The sequence below is a fragment of the Ctenocephalides felis genome, unplaced genomic scaffold (assembly GCF_003426905.1).
Source record: "Ctenocephalides felis isolate EL2017-DRISC unplaced genomic scaffold, ASM342690v1 CF-g0.4_SCAFFOLD_01170, whole genome shotgun sequence".
In the NCBI taxonomy this organism is placed as follows: Eukaryota; Metazoa; Arthropoda; class Insecta; order Siphonaptera; family Pulicidae; genus Ctenocephalides; species Ctenocephalides felis.
Genome location: NW_020537324.1, coordinates 83,183,701 through 83,200,505, shown reverse-complemented (window position 1 = coordinate 83,200,505; position 16,805 = coordinate 83,183,701). Strand labels below are relative to the sequence as shown.

General features: G+C 28.9%; 4 protein-coding genes and 1 long non-coding RNA gene across 6 annotated transcripts; 3 read left to right on the top strand and 2 right to left on the bottom strand.

Annotated features, from left to right (window-relative positions):
• The first annotated feature begins 299 nt into the window (after nt 1-299).
• On the top strand, nt 300-783 carry LOC113365727. Of its 2 annotated transcripts, XR_003366235.1 has the most exons (3): nt 300-359; nt 543-622; nt 736-783. It is a non-coding gene; the product is annotated as an uncharacterized LOC113365727 (long non-coding RNA). The 2 variants fall into 2 exon arrangements; XR_003366234.1 differs by lacking the exon at nt 300-359 and having other exon boundaries at nt 438-622.
• Nucleotides 784-1,977: 1,194 nt separating this feature from the next.
• Nucleotides 1,978-6,174, top strand: LOC113365717 (serine/threonine-protein kinase greatwall-like). The gene is made up of 14 exons (XM_026607242.1): nt 1,978-2,332; nt 2,402-2,512; nt 2,572-2,709; nt 2,774-3,002; nt 3,061-3,249; nt 3,313-3,455; nt 3,525-3,751; nt 3,814-3,939; nt 4,038-4,265; nt 5,086-5,308; nt 5,384-5,589; nt 5,666-5,790; nt 5,851-6,063; nt 6,128-6,174. The coding sequence occupies exons 1-14, from the start codon at nt 2,198-2,200 to the stop codon at nt 6,172-6,174; spliced, it is 2,340 nt and encodes a 779-aa protein (XP_026463027.1). The 5' UTR covers nt 1,978-2,197.
• Nucleotides 6,175-6,422: 248 nt separating this feature from the next.
• Nucleotides 6,423-7,073, bottom strand: LOC113365722 (NADH dehydrogenase [ubiquinone] 1 alpha subcomplex subunit 5-like). Its single transcript, XM_026607249.1, has 3 exons — nt 6,955-7,073; nt 6,709-6,870; nt 6,423-6,641 (listed from the first exon to the last, which is right to left on the bottom strand). Exons 1-3 carry the CDS (start codon nt 6,976-6,978, stop codon nt 6,465-6,467), a joined length of 363 nt encoding a protein of 120 aa, XP_026463034.1. The 5' UTR covers nt 6,979-7,073; the 3' UTR covers nt 6,423-6,464.
• A 213-nt stretch (nt 7,074-7,286) lies between these two features.
• Nucleotides 7,287-9,655, top strand: LOC113367808 (tubulin polyglutamylase complex subunit 2-like). Its single transcript, XM_026609388.1, has 4 exons — nt 7,287-7,464; nt 7,533-7,699; nt 7,784-7,984; nt 9,506-9,655. Exons 1-4 carry the CDS (start codon nt 7,287-7,289, stop codon nt 9,653-9,655), a joined length of 696 nt encoding a protein of 231 aa, XP_026465173.1.
• A 357-nt stretch (nt 9,656-10,012) lies between these two features.
• LOC113365718 (major facilitator superfamily domain-containing protein 12-like) lies at nt 10,013-16,805 on the bottom strand. Its single transcript, XM_026607243.1, has 11 exons — nt 16,692-16,805; nt 16,130-16,360; nt 15,934-16,036; nt 15,659-15,866; nt 15,305-15,594; nt 15,011-15,150; nt 12,920-13,105; nt 12,740-12,851; nt 12,146-12,296; nt 11,966-12,075; nt 10,013-10,305 (listed from the first exon to the last, which is right to left on the bottom strand). The coding sequence occupies exons 2-11, from the start codon at nt 16,307-16,309 to the stop codon at nt 10,187-10,189; spliced, it is 1,599 nt and encodes a 532-aa protein (XP_026463028.1). The 5' UTR covers nt 16,310-16,360; nt 16,692-16,805; the 3' UTR covers nt 10,013-10,186.

Genomic DNA, 16,805 nt, shown 5'->3' with positions numbered 1-16,805 from the left:
ACATTATTCAAAATCTTGTATATAATAACTATTTGAGCTTAAATATATATAATAATTTTAACTTTTTGAATTTACCGCTATAACTAGGGTTCATGGGGGGTTATCTCTGAACAAATACGCTTTACCGTGTTTTGACATTGAGTATTGCCAAGCTTAGATTATAGATGGCTTACATTCGCTCAATTACAACAACGCTCGTTCGCGCATTTGACAGCCGTCGTACGAATGTGCCAATAACCTATATGTTGTTGCTAAATATTTCTGTTCTAGTGAATATTTAATAAATAAATTTAGTATGGTCACGTGCCAAGTTGTTTCAAATAATGAATATTGAATTGCACGTCTTAAGTGATGGCCAGGTATGTATGATGAGTTATATTTATTTATATAATGAAAATGTATAATAATAATACACGATGAAAATGTCAGAAGTCAAACACTGTTCAATCAATTCAAGAAAGCATCCTAAAGTTCATGTTCTCCGGAGCCTAAATATGCCGGATTTGTACTATATGAATGTATTTTAATAATAATTATTTTAGAACTTGGTATATCAATGTCAATTCATAAAAATGATGTAGAGGCAGTGGCAGATTGTCGAAGGAGAGTAATCTTACTTCAGGTAACTAAATACAAGTTGCTTATATATTTTATTTTGAATAATGTAGTTGTATCTTTAAATCAAGTATCTGTCTTTCTTGTAATAATTTATATAATAATATGCTTCTTGTTTAGGCTTCTTTGAGCTGTATTGAAGTGTGTGGATTAGACAAATCTCCTTTACGGGAATCATGAAAGAGTTTTCCTCTCACACAGTCACGACTAGGAGAGCATTCTGATGTAGAATCAGGCGATAATTCTGATAGAGGGTAAACAAAACAATCTAATAAAAAAACACGACAGTGTGCAAATCCAGAGAAAGGGCCAAGTAATTTTAATTCTAAATCTAAAAGAAAATAAGTAAGGACATAATTCTTGCTTTGAAACTGTACAAAAAGTCTGCAAAGGTATCAAATGCATACATTTTTATTCTGTTTATTGAAAACACTTGGCTTTATAGTTTTTTTTATCTTTTATGGAAGTTTTAATGTTAATGGATTCATCATGATCATAAAATGAGTAAATGTGATTTTTAAAAATCACTCATACACAGAAACTATTTAAAGATTTCGTCAAATGTAACTTTATTAATGATTAATTAGATAGCAAAGTAACTATTAAATGGAAAGATAATAAAGAAGAACATCTCGTAAATGAATTTTAATCCTAGGAATTTAGTTTTATCTCTATTTAGTTTCGAGTTTTATTTTGTTTGGGAAGTATTCGTTCTTTTTTAGAAATTTGCTGTTCTTTTTATTCTTTAAAATTTTTGCATTACTTGCCATTCCTTCTAAATTTGTAATTCCATCGTCAATACTCCTGCGCTTTTCACTTCTTAGTTTTTAAGTTTTTAATATATTATTATTAGTCATTAAGTAATTAATATTAATATCGTTAATTAATATTAATAAGTTACTTTTCTTTAGTTTGTAGTACTTTAAAAATATGTTTGTAATATACTTTAATTAATAGTAGTCAGTTATTTCTGTTTAGTTTATATTTCTTCCAAAATATGTCTGTGATATATTTGAAAATATATTTTGTATTTCGTATGTTTTGTTCTTATTTCAAATATTAAAATTTTTTTAGATTTTTTGGCTGTAATGATTATATGTACAAATGTAGAAGTAATACCAGGGGTTAATTTACAAAATGAACATGTGCTGCCATCAATAATCTTAGCTCCGCACTTCAATCGATGAAACGTCAAATCGCCCGACATAGCTATCTATTTATACTTGTTTATCTATGGTTATAACCATTGACGAACTTCAAACTGTCAACTTTTGACAGTTGTTAGTTCTTGATGCAACTGTCAAAGTGCCCTTTATATATTTTAAATACTGAACGAATTTTTAATTTTGTGGAGAGTAATATTTTATAGCTTTTTTAATTTGCATATATTATTGAATAAAACATAGTATTAAAATTAAATTTATTCTTGTCCCCTTGTGCAACGTTAGTACACTCTGAAGCACATGTTTAACATTTTCATTTTCTAACTGTCACCACAAAAATGAGGTTATCAATACAAAAGTAGTCGTTATGAATTAAGTGAATTATTTCTTTATTTTTATCATATGATAAATCTGTGAAAATGGATGATGTAGTTATAAATTCGTCTGAAATGGAGAGCAGTCTGGTTACACCAAAACGTGAGCAAATATGCGACGAAGAAAGTATTTTTAACAAACTCAACACCATAACGAAGAATCAAACGGTCAACGCTAAGGTAAATAATAAAATACACTTATAATAATAAAATAAAGTTTATTTTTATTTTGATAAATCTTTTTCCCAGCCTCCGGAAATTCAAGATTTCTTTATTGTAAAACCAATTAGTCGTGGAGCATTTGGTAAAGTGTTTTTAGGTTTCAAGAAAACTAATCCTGAGCAATTATATGCAATAAAGGTACAACAGTTATACAAATAGAGGTTTAATATGCAAGCTAATTATTTATAATTGTGCAGGTTATGAAAAAGTCTGAGATGATAAACAAAAATATGGTTTCACAAGTCGTTACTGAAAGAAATTGTTTAGCTTTGTCCAGAAGTCCATTTTGTGTACAGCTTTACTATTCCTTGCAATCAGTTTCATCAATATATTTGGTAAATGATAACTGGATATTGTATTAAGTAACATAACATAAAAATATGTCTTTTACTTCTTAAGGTTATGGAATATATGGAAGGTGGTGACTTGAAATCTCTTTTAAGTGTTTACGGATATCTAGAAGAACCTATAGCACGTTTTTACATTGTTGAAGTTATTTTAGCTCTACAGTATTTGCACGAACATTCAATCGTTCACAGAGACTTAAAGCCGGACAATATGTTACTGTCTGGTAAAGGACATGTTAAATTGACAGACTTTGGTTTGAGCAAAATTGAATTACACAGAGGTACTTCTGTTTTGAATTATATTAATTTGTACAAGTGTTAATTATCCTATTGTTGTAGATTTGGAAATAGCAGATTTAGTAAATGGTACTCCAACACTTAATACACGTACTCCGGGTCAATTGTTGTCTTTGACTTCTCATTTGAGCTTTGGTAATTCAGTAAATAGACGAAGTGGTTGTTCTGGTCATAGCAGTAAGGAAAGAAATTCTGTTTCCACTAATCTTTTACAAAACCTGAATAAAGAAGGTTTGTAGATAATTGATAGTGTTTAATATATAATATGTAATAAAATTAATGTATTTTGAACAGGCAAAGGTAGCAGTTCTGATTTTGTATGTGATCAATTAGATGTTTCTATAGTTTCCACAAATAGCAGTAGATTATCAGGCATTACACCATTTTATAGTGCTGAAATCAATGTAAATGCTGTATCTTCTTCTACAAATAAAACAGTAAGTTTCAAGTAATTTTTACACACATAAATCTTGGTTTATGTAATATATATATTGTATTCCAAACAGGACAATTCTTATCACACTTGCCAAAGCAATAATTGCACAACTGACAAAGAAAATGCAAGTTCAAAATTAGGAAATTATACAATTAATGATGAATTTATAAAATCAAACTCTAGCAATATAATTAACATGTCTAACAGCAATAAAATTAAATGTGATTATTTGGATATTGAAAGTTCTGATGAAATATTATCAAAAAATATTAGCAGTGCTAGAGATTTTTTCAAACGGTATGTATAATAGAAATAATTTTTAAATCTATTCTATCAATTTACATTTATTGTTATTTTAGATCACGTTGTGGTTCTCCTGCATTAACAGAACGATCACGATCAAAATCTTTATCAGAGGATACTTCTGAACATGCTGTGACTTCATTTTCTAGATCTAGATCTTTCAAGAGACCAGAATCTTTTGTGTATGCATTTTTATAATATCTACACATATATATATATATATATATATATATATATATATTTATATATAATTTTATTTATATAACAATTTATTTTCTAGCCGTGCCAAGCGTAAACGTGGTGGCCCTTTCAACTCGCCACCCGATGCAAATATAACTGAGGAGCGTAGTGGAAGTCATACAGGATTGACACAGGAAATAGATTTGATGGATATTGAGAGTTCAACACCGAAACGAAAAGCTACTCGGGCTATTGTTATGCAATCTTCTTCAAGCATTCAAAAATCTTTACAGAAACGAACTATTTTGAAAGGAGTATTAAAAATCAAGTAAGGGTAATTTAAACATATGCCATATTTATTTATTTATTTTACAAGCCGTTGGTATAATAATATTATAATAAGGCTTAAGTCAATATTTTACAGGTTTAATATAATTTGATTCTTAGCTATTTTATTACTTATTTATTATTTAGTTTATTTACTATAAACTTATTCATATTTAGTTAATTTTAATTATTTTTAAATATAACGTTTGTTGCAAGTATTTTAATAAGCTTTACAACACTTTTACAATATAATTATTTTATTTTACAAATTTTAGGTTATTTTATGATATTTTAACAAATTTAAGTGTCTTATATTATTGTTATTATTATTATTAATAATAATAATAATATTATCATTATCATTTTTATTATCATTGTTAAGTATTTTTATAATATAAGTTTTTTTCTTTTACAAATTTTTAGGTATTTTGATGAAAAAAATATTTTGTTTCACAATTTTTTAAGTGTTTATAAATATAAGTTTTTGGTTAACTAACTATTAAGTATTTTAACAATAACAGTCATAGAAAAATAATAATAAAAAAAAAACACTAAAAATTAAATAAAAAAAAGGATTAAAATTTTCATATATATTATGGTGGTCCTTAATAAAGACATTTTTGAATTTCTTTGCTCCCAGGAGCTCAAATGCTTCCAAATTAATAAAAAAAAATCCCCAAAAGTTTTAGCTCTTAATATCAACATTTAGATAGTCTGCAATTCAATTAAAACTTTCCTAAATTTATCATTAACATATTTTATTAAGTAAATTTTTGCATACGATTAGTTTTCTATTATTCTTATTATTTGGTTATCTTCAGGTCCTCATCAGAAGATGATTCTCCTGCACCACCAGCTGGTGGTGTAATGTTTTCAACCCCAGTTCCCAAAAATTCAGAAGTTACAAATTCAGACAGCGAAAATGAGTTAAAAAAAGACTATGCTGGTATGATTCGACACAAAAATACGAGATTTGATATACCCATTGAATCAAAACAGATGTTATCAAGTACTTTAGAATATCCTAAAGGACATAATATATCAGTAAGTGATATAAGGATAGATTTTATTAACTTAAATGTATTTTTGAATCACTCAAGAGCGAATATTATTTTGTAGGATGATCCAAATATCTCTCCAATACAGACAACAAACACTAAGTCTGTCACAACAGGTCGGACATCAAGTAATGAAATTCCTCATAGGACTCCAAAAGCAGCACAGACTCCATTCAGGACACCAAAATCTGTTAGGAGAGGTGTTGGTTCAACTGATCAACGAATATTAGGTACACCGGATTATTTGGCACCGGAGTTATTGTTAAGGTTAGTTAATAAAAATAACATAATTCTGCCTAAATAAAAGTACATGTATAATTTGAAAATCTTATTTTATTTTTAGGCAAGGTCATGGTGCAGCAGTAGACTGGTGGGCCCTTGGTGTATGTTTGTATGAATTTTTAACAGGAATAACACCGTTCAATGATGAAACACCCCAAGCTGTATTTAACAACATACTAAACAGAAGTATGTAACTCAATAACACTTCAAAGGCATCAACTAAGACTTTTTTGTGTTGATTTTCAGATATAGAATGGCCTGAAGGCGATGAAGCTTTATCAGATAATGCTGTACAAGCTGTGGAATCTTTACTATCAATGGATCCGTTGGTGAGACCTGCTTACAAGGAAGTCAAACAATTCGAGTATTTCCAAAATGTGAACTGGGAGAATCAGTTATTAGAAGAGCCACCATTTATACCACAACTGGAGAACCCTTTGGACACTTGCTATTTTCAAGGTAGGCACAAACTATTTTTTATCATGATTTTCAAGTTTTTGAATTTGTTTTTCATTATTTTCAGCTCGCAATACTTTACAACATTTGAACGTGTCCAAATTTGATTCGTAATTTAAGATTTTAATATGAATTTTTACTATACTAACTTATTTTACTGCTAAATGCATTTTTTTTGCTAGAAAGCACTTATTTGTGTATTTTATATTATAACTTTGTACATTGTGTAAATACTATTTATTATATTCATAAAAAATATTGTATGCTGGTAATATTATAATATAATGAACTATTGTTTGTATCTAATTGTAATTATAATTTTAATTAAATATTAATTTCGTAATGAACACACAATGGTTTATGTTAAATATTTTATTTGATAACTACATATTGCGAAATCATACTTAGTTTACACCAGCAGGCCACTTCCATTGATTTTTTGGAGCTTCTTTCATCAAAGGCTCCCACGGTTTCCATGCTAACATTTTGCGGGATAAAGTTAATTCGTTTTCAGCTTGTACAATCAGCTCTTCGACTTGGCCACAACCAATTTTTTCTTCGATTGCTGCTATATCAGGAGTCTAAAGGATGAAACAATAATCAATTAAACCTATTTATGTTAATAATAAGTTTTATTATGGGGCTTACATTTTGTACAATGGCTGCTCGTTCTGTGATGATACTTTCAGTGTATTTTTTATAAGCTGCTTCCTCGGGCATTTTTTGCAAAGTTCTTAAAATTTTGCCATAAAGAACGCTTAAAGTATGATGAGGATTTTGCGATACTGCCAAACCTGTCAGACCTGTTGTCTATAATATCAAAAACACACAATTAAATTATTACTATTATAAAAGTAACTGCTAAATTATTAATGTTATAATATATATACGTACAGCTTTTCTCACGATATTTGCCATGATTTATGAGTGATTCTGCGTTAATAATATTATTATGCAATTTGTCAAAGGAATTAGATGTGCAGTTTTAGGTTATGAAATTATCTGTCAAAAGTGAACAATGGTACCAACAGTTACTATGGTTACAGAAGTAAACTAATGGCGGTGCTTTTAAATTTATTGTATAAGTTTTATAATTGTTATATAAAATTTGTATTAAAATGTCTATAGAAGACAGTTTTTATGAAAATTTATTACTCGGTTTGCCGAATGTTTTGGGTAAGATATACAACATAATTATTTTATCACGTGTTTAAAATTTACTTAGCATGATTTTAGAAAATGTTCCTCGTATAAGAAATGTAATAATTTACAAAAAACAAGCATGTGAACGTTTGTTATTAAATTCCTGGGAGCAAAGACATTGCTGCATTTTGCCACAAGATTTAAAAGAATTCTACTTGTCGACTGATGGATTGAAATTAGTCTGGAGCTATGAGTACTCACGTAAGCTACATTATTTATGTATTATATAAAATGATATTGATTTAATACAAAAACGATTTTTGTCACAGCTCAAGACTTGCGAGAGGTTGGGTATATGCATATACGTTCCATCACCGAATTTGTACAATTATCTACTTTAAAAGACGAGTTGGAGCAAAATCCAGTTGAAGATGCCCCGAGGATTGGACAAAAGTCCAGGATAATAGAGTTTGATAACATTGATAATCTTGCCAAGGTAAACTTGGATAAAAGTAGTGTTTATGCATAGATAAACATGTATGTGTTAATGTTTGTGTTTTTTATAATTTTATTTGTTTAGGTGTTGATGATATATGAAGAGTCTGAAAAAACTCCTAAATTCTGGTTACTGGATTTACCATCCGAGCATAACAATAACAAACAGCAGTGGACGTTATTGGCAAATTCTTTCTCGCAGTATCTTCGAATGAGTATTGCTCATCTGGGTTTACCACAGTGGCAATTGTGTTTTTCGAAACAAGGAATGCTACCATGGGCAGAGGTAAGAGTACATTTAACCAAAAACTTTCCTAATTGTATAAATAATTGAAAATCGATTATAATATTATCAATTTAACAATCTATTTGAAATTTTGCATAAATATTATATAATTAATATATTTATAAGCTTTAGATTTTTTTGTTCGACTTTGAGTTAATGTTAATTTTCAGACAATTGTTGAATTAAAAGAACAATAAATAATGTTCTATTTGTTTACACGTTTCGACACGGTATGTGTGTCATCATTCAGCTTTTTTTTATTTAATAACAGTATCACACCTGGAAAAACACTCACAAAAATCAAATTAACATTATTTGAAAAACAAAACAAAATAAGTAAAGAACTAGTGGTCTATGGCATTGTGCCTTAAGTTTTTATTTACGGAACTTCCCGTACCGTAATGAAATATTCGAGAAATTTTAAACGTTTTCAAATATATTATTAAGTTAATTAATAATAATTATTAATATATTACAAATACTGTAACTTTCATTATTTTTGCTATCTTGTTATATCTGAGCAAATCAAATGTAAATTATAAATCATAAATCAATTTATCTCCAGAACATTACCAATAGTTATTTCATTTCGAATTCAATTTCAAAAAAAAAAAATAGTTGCCTATAATATAATTTACACAAAATTGAAAATCCCGCATAGTCACAGTCTAAACGCATTTGCAGATAATTCTATTCGACATTTTCACTTATACTGTACTTAGCTTGGCGGCATTTTCACATTTTTCAATTGTTTTCACAAAATTGGAATTGGAAAAGTGGTCCAGTACATAAACAGTCTAAACGCACTTGGGTAAATATTTGTACCAGTGTGGCGCTTATACTGTGCTTAGCCTGGGTATTTTTTTCAATTTTTAATCCAAAATTACAAAAATATTTTTTGAAAAAAATAATTAGAAACAATTTTTTAACCAAAAGCAATTATTTTGTTGAAACAAGCAGAAAGTTCTTTGAATCAATTAAATCGGACGCTTAGTTCTCTCAAAAACTGCCATTTTTTTAACATTTAGCTCTGTATCTCCGAAACCGCTGGGCCTACCTTTGCCAAAAACTAATAACCACTTCTCCCAATCATTACAAATTGAATGTTTTTTAGATTATTCAAATTCGATACTCCTTTCTCTCAAAAACTCGATTTCTATTTTCTGCACTCTTTGCGCCATATCTCCGTAACCAAAAACTAATAAGCACATCTCCCTACCAATAGGTATCGAATGTTTTTTAAACCATTCAAATCGGTTGATCCGTGCGCCCGAAAACGTGGACGAAAAAATGCGGACATACAAAACACACACTCACGCACATCCATTTAGTTTCTGAGGTATGCCAGTAAAATGTTCAGAAACCTCCAAAACGTCGAGAAATGCAAAAATTTTCATTTTCGATTTTCGGCCCATAACTACAACTACCCTACGGGAAGTTAATATATAAAGAAAAATTTGTTTTTAAGTTGAAAGAGAAAGTTATGTAGTGATTTATTTATATAATTATTATATTTTTCAGCAATTGTTTATGCTGATTGCTCCACACTTGCTGCTGCCTGAACCTGGTCACGTGGTCATACCTGCTCCTGATGTAACAGAAAATATAATCGATGAAAGTATTTTCAAACCAAAACCAAGAGTCAGCAAACCGACGTTCAGAACCAATTGAAAAATTGTTAGTAGTGGATCAATGTAAGTTTTTATTTATTTATTTATAATAAAAACTCATGTGTGTTTTGCAAAATCTAAACTGTATTAATAAATCAATAGTATGTTTACATAATATTTAAATCTATTGCAAGTTTAAATCACAGATCATTCGGAAATGTTTGAATGCTTAAAGCAAATTCAAATACTAATCACTTATGTGATGGAATATTAATTATTTGTGCATGTTAGCTATAAAAATATATTTAACTATAATATTTGAGATTATCAACATTATTAAAATTCAGCTAAAATTATATCCTAACTATTATTTATGTCATTTATAAAATTATTATTATTATTATTATGTACACCGGCCAAAAGTGTGATAAAATAATTTCGTAATATCTTTTGGTCTGTTGATTTAAAACCATATCACAAATATGTATATTCATTTTCGACCACTTTGTGGTCGTCAAAGGCACAGAAATTGAGTTCTATGTGAAAATATAAATCTTAGATACAAAAATATCACTAAAAAGTAATAGAAATATTATAAAACTTCTCGGGGAGCGTTTTGTGATGCGTTATTTATTTGCCGGTTTTCGTTTGATGTTATTTCTTCGTTGATGTTTGTTCTGCTGTCGAGGAGGCTTTCATATGGGGGCGTACCTGAAAAAAAAAAAAATATATATATATATATGTGTGTGTGTGTGTTTTCTAATAAATCTCAAAAAATAATGTAAAAAAGTAAATTTTTCAGTTATTTAATTTCGACGTTTCGAAAAAAGATTTGTTTCATCACCAGGCTTTATTCTGCAAAAATTTGGTCCATATCCTTGTTTGACTAGTACAAAATTGATATTTTATTTTATATATGCACTTAATAAATAGCATTAAGAAATCTTGACATAGAAATCTTTAACAAATAATGGAAAAGATTTTTACTTCGTTTTTTTCAACAAATATCAATTTTATACTAGTGCTTTTCAAACAATGATGTGGACCAAATTTTCGCAGAATAAAGCCTGATGATGGAACAAATCTTTTTCCGAAACGTCGAGATTAAACAACTGGAAAACTTACTGTTTTTTATTATTTTTTGAGATTTTTTGTCTGAAAAGAAATATAGTAATTTATTAAATAATTCCGGACACACATACACATAAATATAAAAATTAACACTAAATAAATAACATGTAAGAAATTTCATAGAAAAACAATAATAATAATAGTAAAAACACTTACAATTTTGTTTCCTAAACAGATGAAAACATATTAGGACACATAACTGTGTTTTTTTTTTTAAATTATTATTGTTACATATTATTTATTCAGTTTTAATTTTTATAATTATATCGATTGCACTGAATGAAGGCTAAGATGCTAGCCGAAACGTATGGATTTGAAATAAATTTCTAAAAACTCTCATACTATTTTTATATTGATTAGAATATATATATATATATATATATATATATATATATATATATATATATATTTATGGGGTGTCCCAGAACTCAACGGTTGTCGGCCGCAATTTTACATTTGTTACGAAAAAAAGGACAAACCAAAATACAGACTGGAGTGTCAACTTTAATTTCATATACAGGGTGTCCCAGAATTCAATGTCAATTTGAAAGGGTGTGAAAAAAATATGATTAATGAGTTAATAAATTAATAATTATGAGTTTTCAAGTACAACCTAGAGCTTTGGTAAAACTGGGCCAATTTTTGGATATTGTGGTTAATGTTTATTAACTTTAGATACGTAATCGTAAATAACATGTTTAAGACCATAATAAAAAATAATAACAATTGCTTCAAGTTTTCAAGAATTAAGACTTCTTGAACCATAAATTTAATTTTTTTAAATCAGTTGACTTTGAGAATTTCTCCTTTGAAAAAAATGTGCTAAAGTATTTTGACAAGTTTGTCAAAATGTACATTTTTTCTATTATATTTTACCATTTACCTAATTTTAAATTCATAGCTCAACAAAAAAATTTAATTTTGGAAAACTTGGAACAATTTGGTCAATTTTTTTTCTCTGGTCCTAGAAATGTTATTCATGATTACGGTTCCAAAGTTTTAAATGAGCAAAAATAATAAAAATTAACCACATTAACCTAAAAAATGGTCATAATTCCACCAAAGTTCCAATATAAACTCCAAAGTTCATAACTCCCAAACAACATAAGATAAAAATAATTTCTAGGATTTTTCAGGACAGTTACAGTCAATACTATCACACCATTTCTGCTTGACATTGAGTTCTGGGACACCCTGTATATATAAATTAATACAGATTAATATTTGTATATAAATTTACCGTTTCCGTGTTTGAAAAACGCTAAAAAGATAACACCAAGCAAAGCCGAGCTTCCACAAACGTATGTAAGGACGTCACGGTAGAATGTCACTCCAGTAAATTTGCTTTCCCTGAAAAGAAAAAACAAACGTCAATCAAACTAATTGTTATATTTATATAAATATTTTTTTTTCTTCTTACAAGTTTTGTATAACAATCACAGCCAATCCATTCGAAAGTTTATCAGTAAAGCTCATCAATCCATAAACTAATGCACCGCTATCGGTGTCTTTGCCTATAAAATCACCAGTAACTCCTAAACTTGTTACTAGAAGAATTGAACCAGCAGCACCTGAAAAAGATAGATGATAAATTAATATTTTGGACATTTGGATTAATATTATACAGTAGAACTCCAATTATCCGAATTAATGGGGACCGGAATCCATTCGGATAATCAAATATTCGGATAATCGGAGTTTGTTTTTAAAATTGCCATTGGAGAGAAAAAAAGTTACGTTTTGATATTGCACTATTTTTTTTATTGAATTAAATGAGTGAAACATGACATTTTCACATGTTTTAAATATAAATAAAATGTACTTATGTACAAGTTTAGAAATAAAAATCATTGTTTTGTAAACATCTCCGTCAAAGAATAATAGCGCACTTAGACTTTTTTTGGACAATTTTTTTTCTGAAAGTGATTCGGATAATCGGCGATTCGGATTGTCGGAGTTCGGATAATTGGAGTTCGGATGATTGGAGTTCTACTGTATTTAAATTTCAACATACCAAATAATACTGCTACGACATATATTAAATACGTGATGTAAAACTCGCCGTTGCCGAATCTGGCCCATATACAAGCTGATATTCCTAACACTGCTCCGATCCCATAAGCCAACTGAAATATAAATTTTGTATAATTAATTTTGCTTTCTTCTAATAGTTTATTATTATTATTATTATTACCTTTCTTCCAAAACATTTATTAATCGGTTGTATCAATGGTGATGTCACCAGACTACTTATAAACATAACCAAAGGAATTAAGGCTAATTGACCAGCCGACATTTCCAAAGTCTCGTGCAGATACAATGGTGTAAACACTTGTGTCAGATTTACAAACAGTCTGGTGCACATGTACATTCCTGCAACCTGTAATAATAATAATTAAACTAGTACTGGTTTAATTAACTTCCCCCAAGCTAAGTTATAAAAATCGCAAAAAAAATGAAAATGAAAATTTTTGCATATCTCTATGTTTCAAAAGTTTCTGAACATTTTGAAATACCTTAGAAAAATGGATGTAAGTGTGTGTGTGTGTGTGTGTGTGTGTGTGTGTGTGCGTGCGGATACAAATTTTCGTCACGGGTCAACCGATTTAAATAATTCAAAAAACATTCGATTCGAATAGATAAGGAGACGTGCTGATTAGTTTTTGGCGAAGGCAGGACTAGACGTTTTGGAGATACGGGGCAAAATGTGCCAAAAATGGTAATTCAGTTTTTGAGAGAACGGAGCGCCCGATTTGTATGATTCAAGAAACATTTTATTGTATTGACGAGATTAAAAACTGGTGAAGTTTTTGGGAATGCAGGTCTAGCGGTTTCGGAAGTGAAAAAAATGCGATTTTGCGGACAAAAATGACCATTAGACTATAAATTAACAGGTATTTTATAGAGATTTTAATAATAAAAACAAGTTTTGTTGCATTTTTTTTGGGTTCCGTACCTAGTTTTTAATTTTTAAAGTTCACTTGCAAGGTTCAAACAAATTTCAAAATTTCAATAATTTTTTTTTCAAAAATATACAAATTTTTATACTTAAAATATAAATTATAAATTTACAAATCAGTTTAAAACTGTATATATTTCATATGCGATATTCTACTCGTAAGAAATATATCCTTAGTTGGATTCATTCGGCATCTCTTCTTAATGTAAACATCTTCAAGTGTTTTGAGTGATAAGATCGTTACTGAACAAATAAATATGTAGTGATTATAATTATCTCTTTGAAAATATTTAAAGCATATTGTTATTAATCATTGATCAATAATTATTGATTATTATTAATTTTTTTGCTCGAATATTTAATTGTGGTACGGAAAGTTCCAGCAATTCGCAAAAAAATAATCGCAAAAAAATCGAAAATAAAATTTTTTATATATCTTTACGTTTCAGAGGTTTCTGAACATTTTGGCATGCCTTAGAAAAAATGACTGTGTGTGTACGTGTGTGTATACAATTTTTCGTCGACGATTTTGCGAACACGGTTCAACCGATTTGATTGATTCAAAAAACATTCGATTCCTATTGATAAGGAGACGTGCTGATTAGTTTTCGTCAAAGGCAGGTCTAGCCGTTTCGGAGATACGGGGTAAAAAGTGCCACAAACGGTAACTCAGTTTTTAAGAGAACGGAGCGTCCGATTTAAATAATTCAAAAAACATTTTATTTGTATTGACGAAATGAAGAACTCATTAAATTTTTGAGAAGGCAGGTCTAGCGGTTTCGGAGATCTAGTAAAAATCGTAGAAAAAAATGCCATTTGGCGGTCAAAAATGATCATTAAATATATGCACTTGGTATTTTCAGATATTTTATAAAAATTATAATAAGTAAAAATTTTGAGAACATTTTTATGGGCTCCGTACCAATATTTACAAGTTAGACGGCTATGCGGCGCTTGCGCGCTTTGATATTTCGATTCCAAATCACCTATGCAGCGCGCTTTAAAAAAATGTTCCAAATTTAAAAAAAAAATCAAAATCCTAAATAAAATAAAATCAAATTTTTTAAAAAAGTCAATTTGTTTCAAAAAACTTCAAAATTTCCCGAAAATCTAATTTTTTCCAAGTTTTTTTTTTTAATTTATTTTTCGGTACGGGAAGTTCCAGCAATTTGTACCACTAGTTTTTGTAAGGTGATTTAGTAAAGTAAGGCAAAACATGACTGCATTAGTTAAAAAATAATAATCTAACAAATTGAATTATATAGACTATATTTTATGTGCAGTCACCACTAGTTAAAAAATAATTTCTTTAAAAAAAATGCTCACCTGGTACGTTTTATAATCTTTAAGTAGACTGAATGTTGTTCTGGATCCGGTACCGGCTTCTGATCTTTCTAATACTGTTTGATTTTTTTCTCGAACCAGGATGTGAAATAGGGCAGAACATAAAGCACCAAAGGACAAACCTTGGATAAAAGATATATATAATATAAATACATACATATATGTATATATATATATATATATATATATATGTATATATATATATATATATATGTATATATATATATATTTATATATATATATATATATACATATACATTATATTATTATTATTACCGACTAAAACAATTTCTTGAAACTTAATAGCATCATCAGGACCAACTTGTTTTCCAACTTCTTCCGATATATTAGGTTGCACACTTTCAGAATCAAACAAAATCTTTCCACTCGTTAACCCTGTACTCATTGCAATAAAACTATTGTAATATGACATATTATCATAACTATACTCATTCAAAAGCATTGATGCATTTTTGGGACCGGCATCAGACTCTGGTAATGCTGATTCTAATAAACTCCATGTTACGGCATAAACTAACAAACTTGAAAAAACTGTGAAACTATATCTGCAAAATATAATTGACTTGTTAATCATATTCACATGCATATGAATGCAAATATGAAATTTACCTTATAGCAGCCAATTTAGTTCTATCATGCTCATCTGCTGATAGTTCTGGTATAAGAGCCAGGTGACTAATTTGAACAGCAGCCCAGCCGAATTGGAAAATGCATACAAATGCACAATAGTAAAACAATTGTGCCCATGCGTGACTGTTTGTGCATCCGACACAAGGAGAGAATATAAAAGGAAAGGCTACAGCTGTGCATAAAGTTCCTGAGTAAAGGACATTTAATAAAAATATAATAGAATATATAAGATAATTTAATAGAAAATTTGGTACCTAATAAATGCCATGTTTTCCTACGTCCGTATCTGCACAACCACCAGTCATCAGTTTTGTCTGAATGAAAACCGACGAAAGGAGTTGCTAAGGCGTCAGCAATCTGGATAAAAGATAATACAACAATGATAATTGAAAATTTAAGTGCAACTTAAAATTGTGGTCAAACTGTGACTATTTCCAAGTTTTCATTTACCTGTCCAACTAGTAAAACGACTCCAGCTTGAGCAGAACTGAATCCGAGCACAAGATGAAAATATACTAAAAGATATGTGAACCACATTGAAGCACAGACATCGTTTAAAACATGTCCAATGCCATAACCTATAAAATTACGCCAAGAAACTTTGTGTGATGTTTCTATCGGAGCATCCATTGTAGAAGAATACTATTTAGTAATACTTTGTTTGTGTGATGTGGTAAAAATCTGAAAGGAAATAAAATTAAAACTTAGAGGAATTGATATAGGAGAAATAGAAATAAATGTACTTTGAAAGAAACAAAGAAATGCTATTGTGGATTTCTATTACTAATGGTTGTGCTCTCAATAACTTTCCACAAATCATGTATTAAAATCAAAACTAAACATTTTTCAATTTGCACTCAGCACTGTTTTAACCACGGCACATTTATTCAACCAATCAAATTTTAAAAATATATCAACAGATCCTTTTTGCAGATAATTACATATTTAAGATAAATCACAAGGTTAGCAATTTGGATTATCTATCATAAATATTTATTATTATTTGACTGACTTGGTTTATTGTCGCGCAGTATTTGCTAAACCATTTTGTGCTGTGACTAATTATTTCTGATAATGATCTATTCGGATTTTTTGCGAAAGTTTTAAATAAACACACATGCCAAAT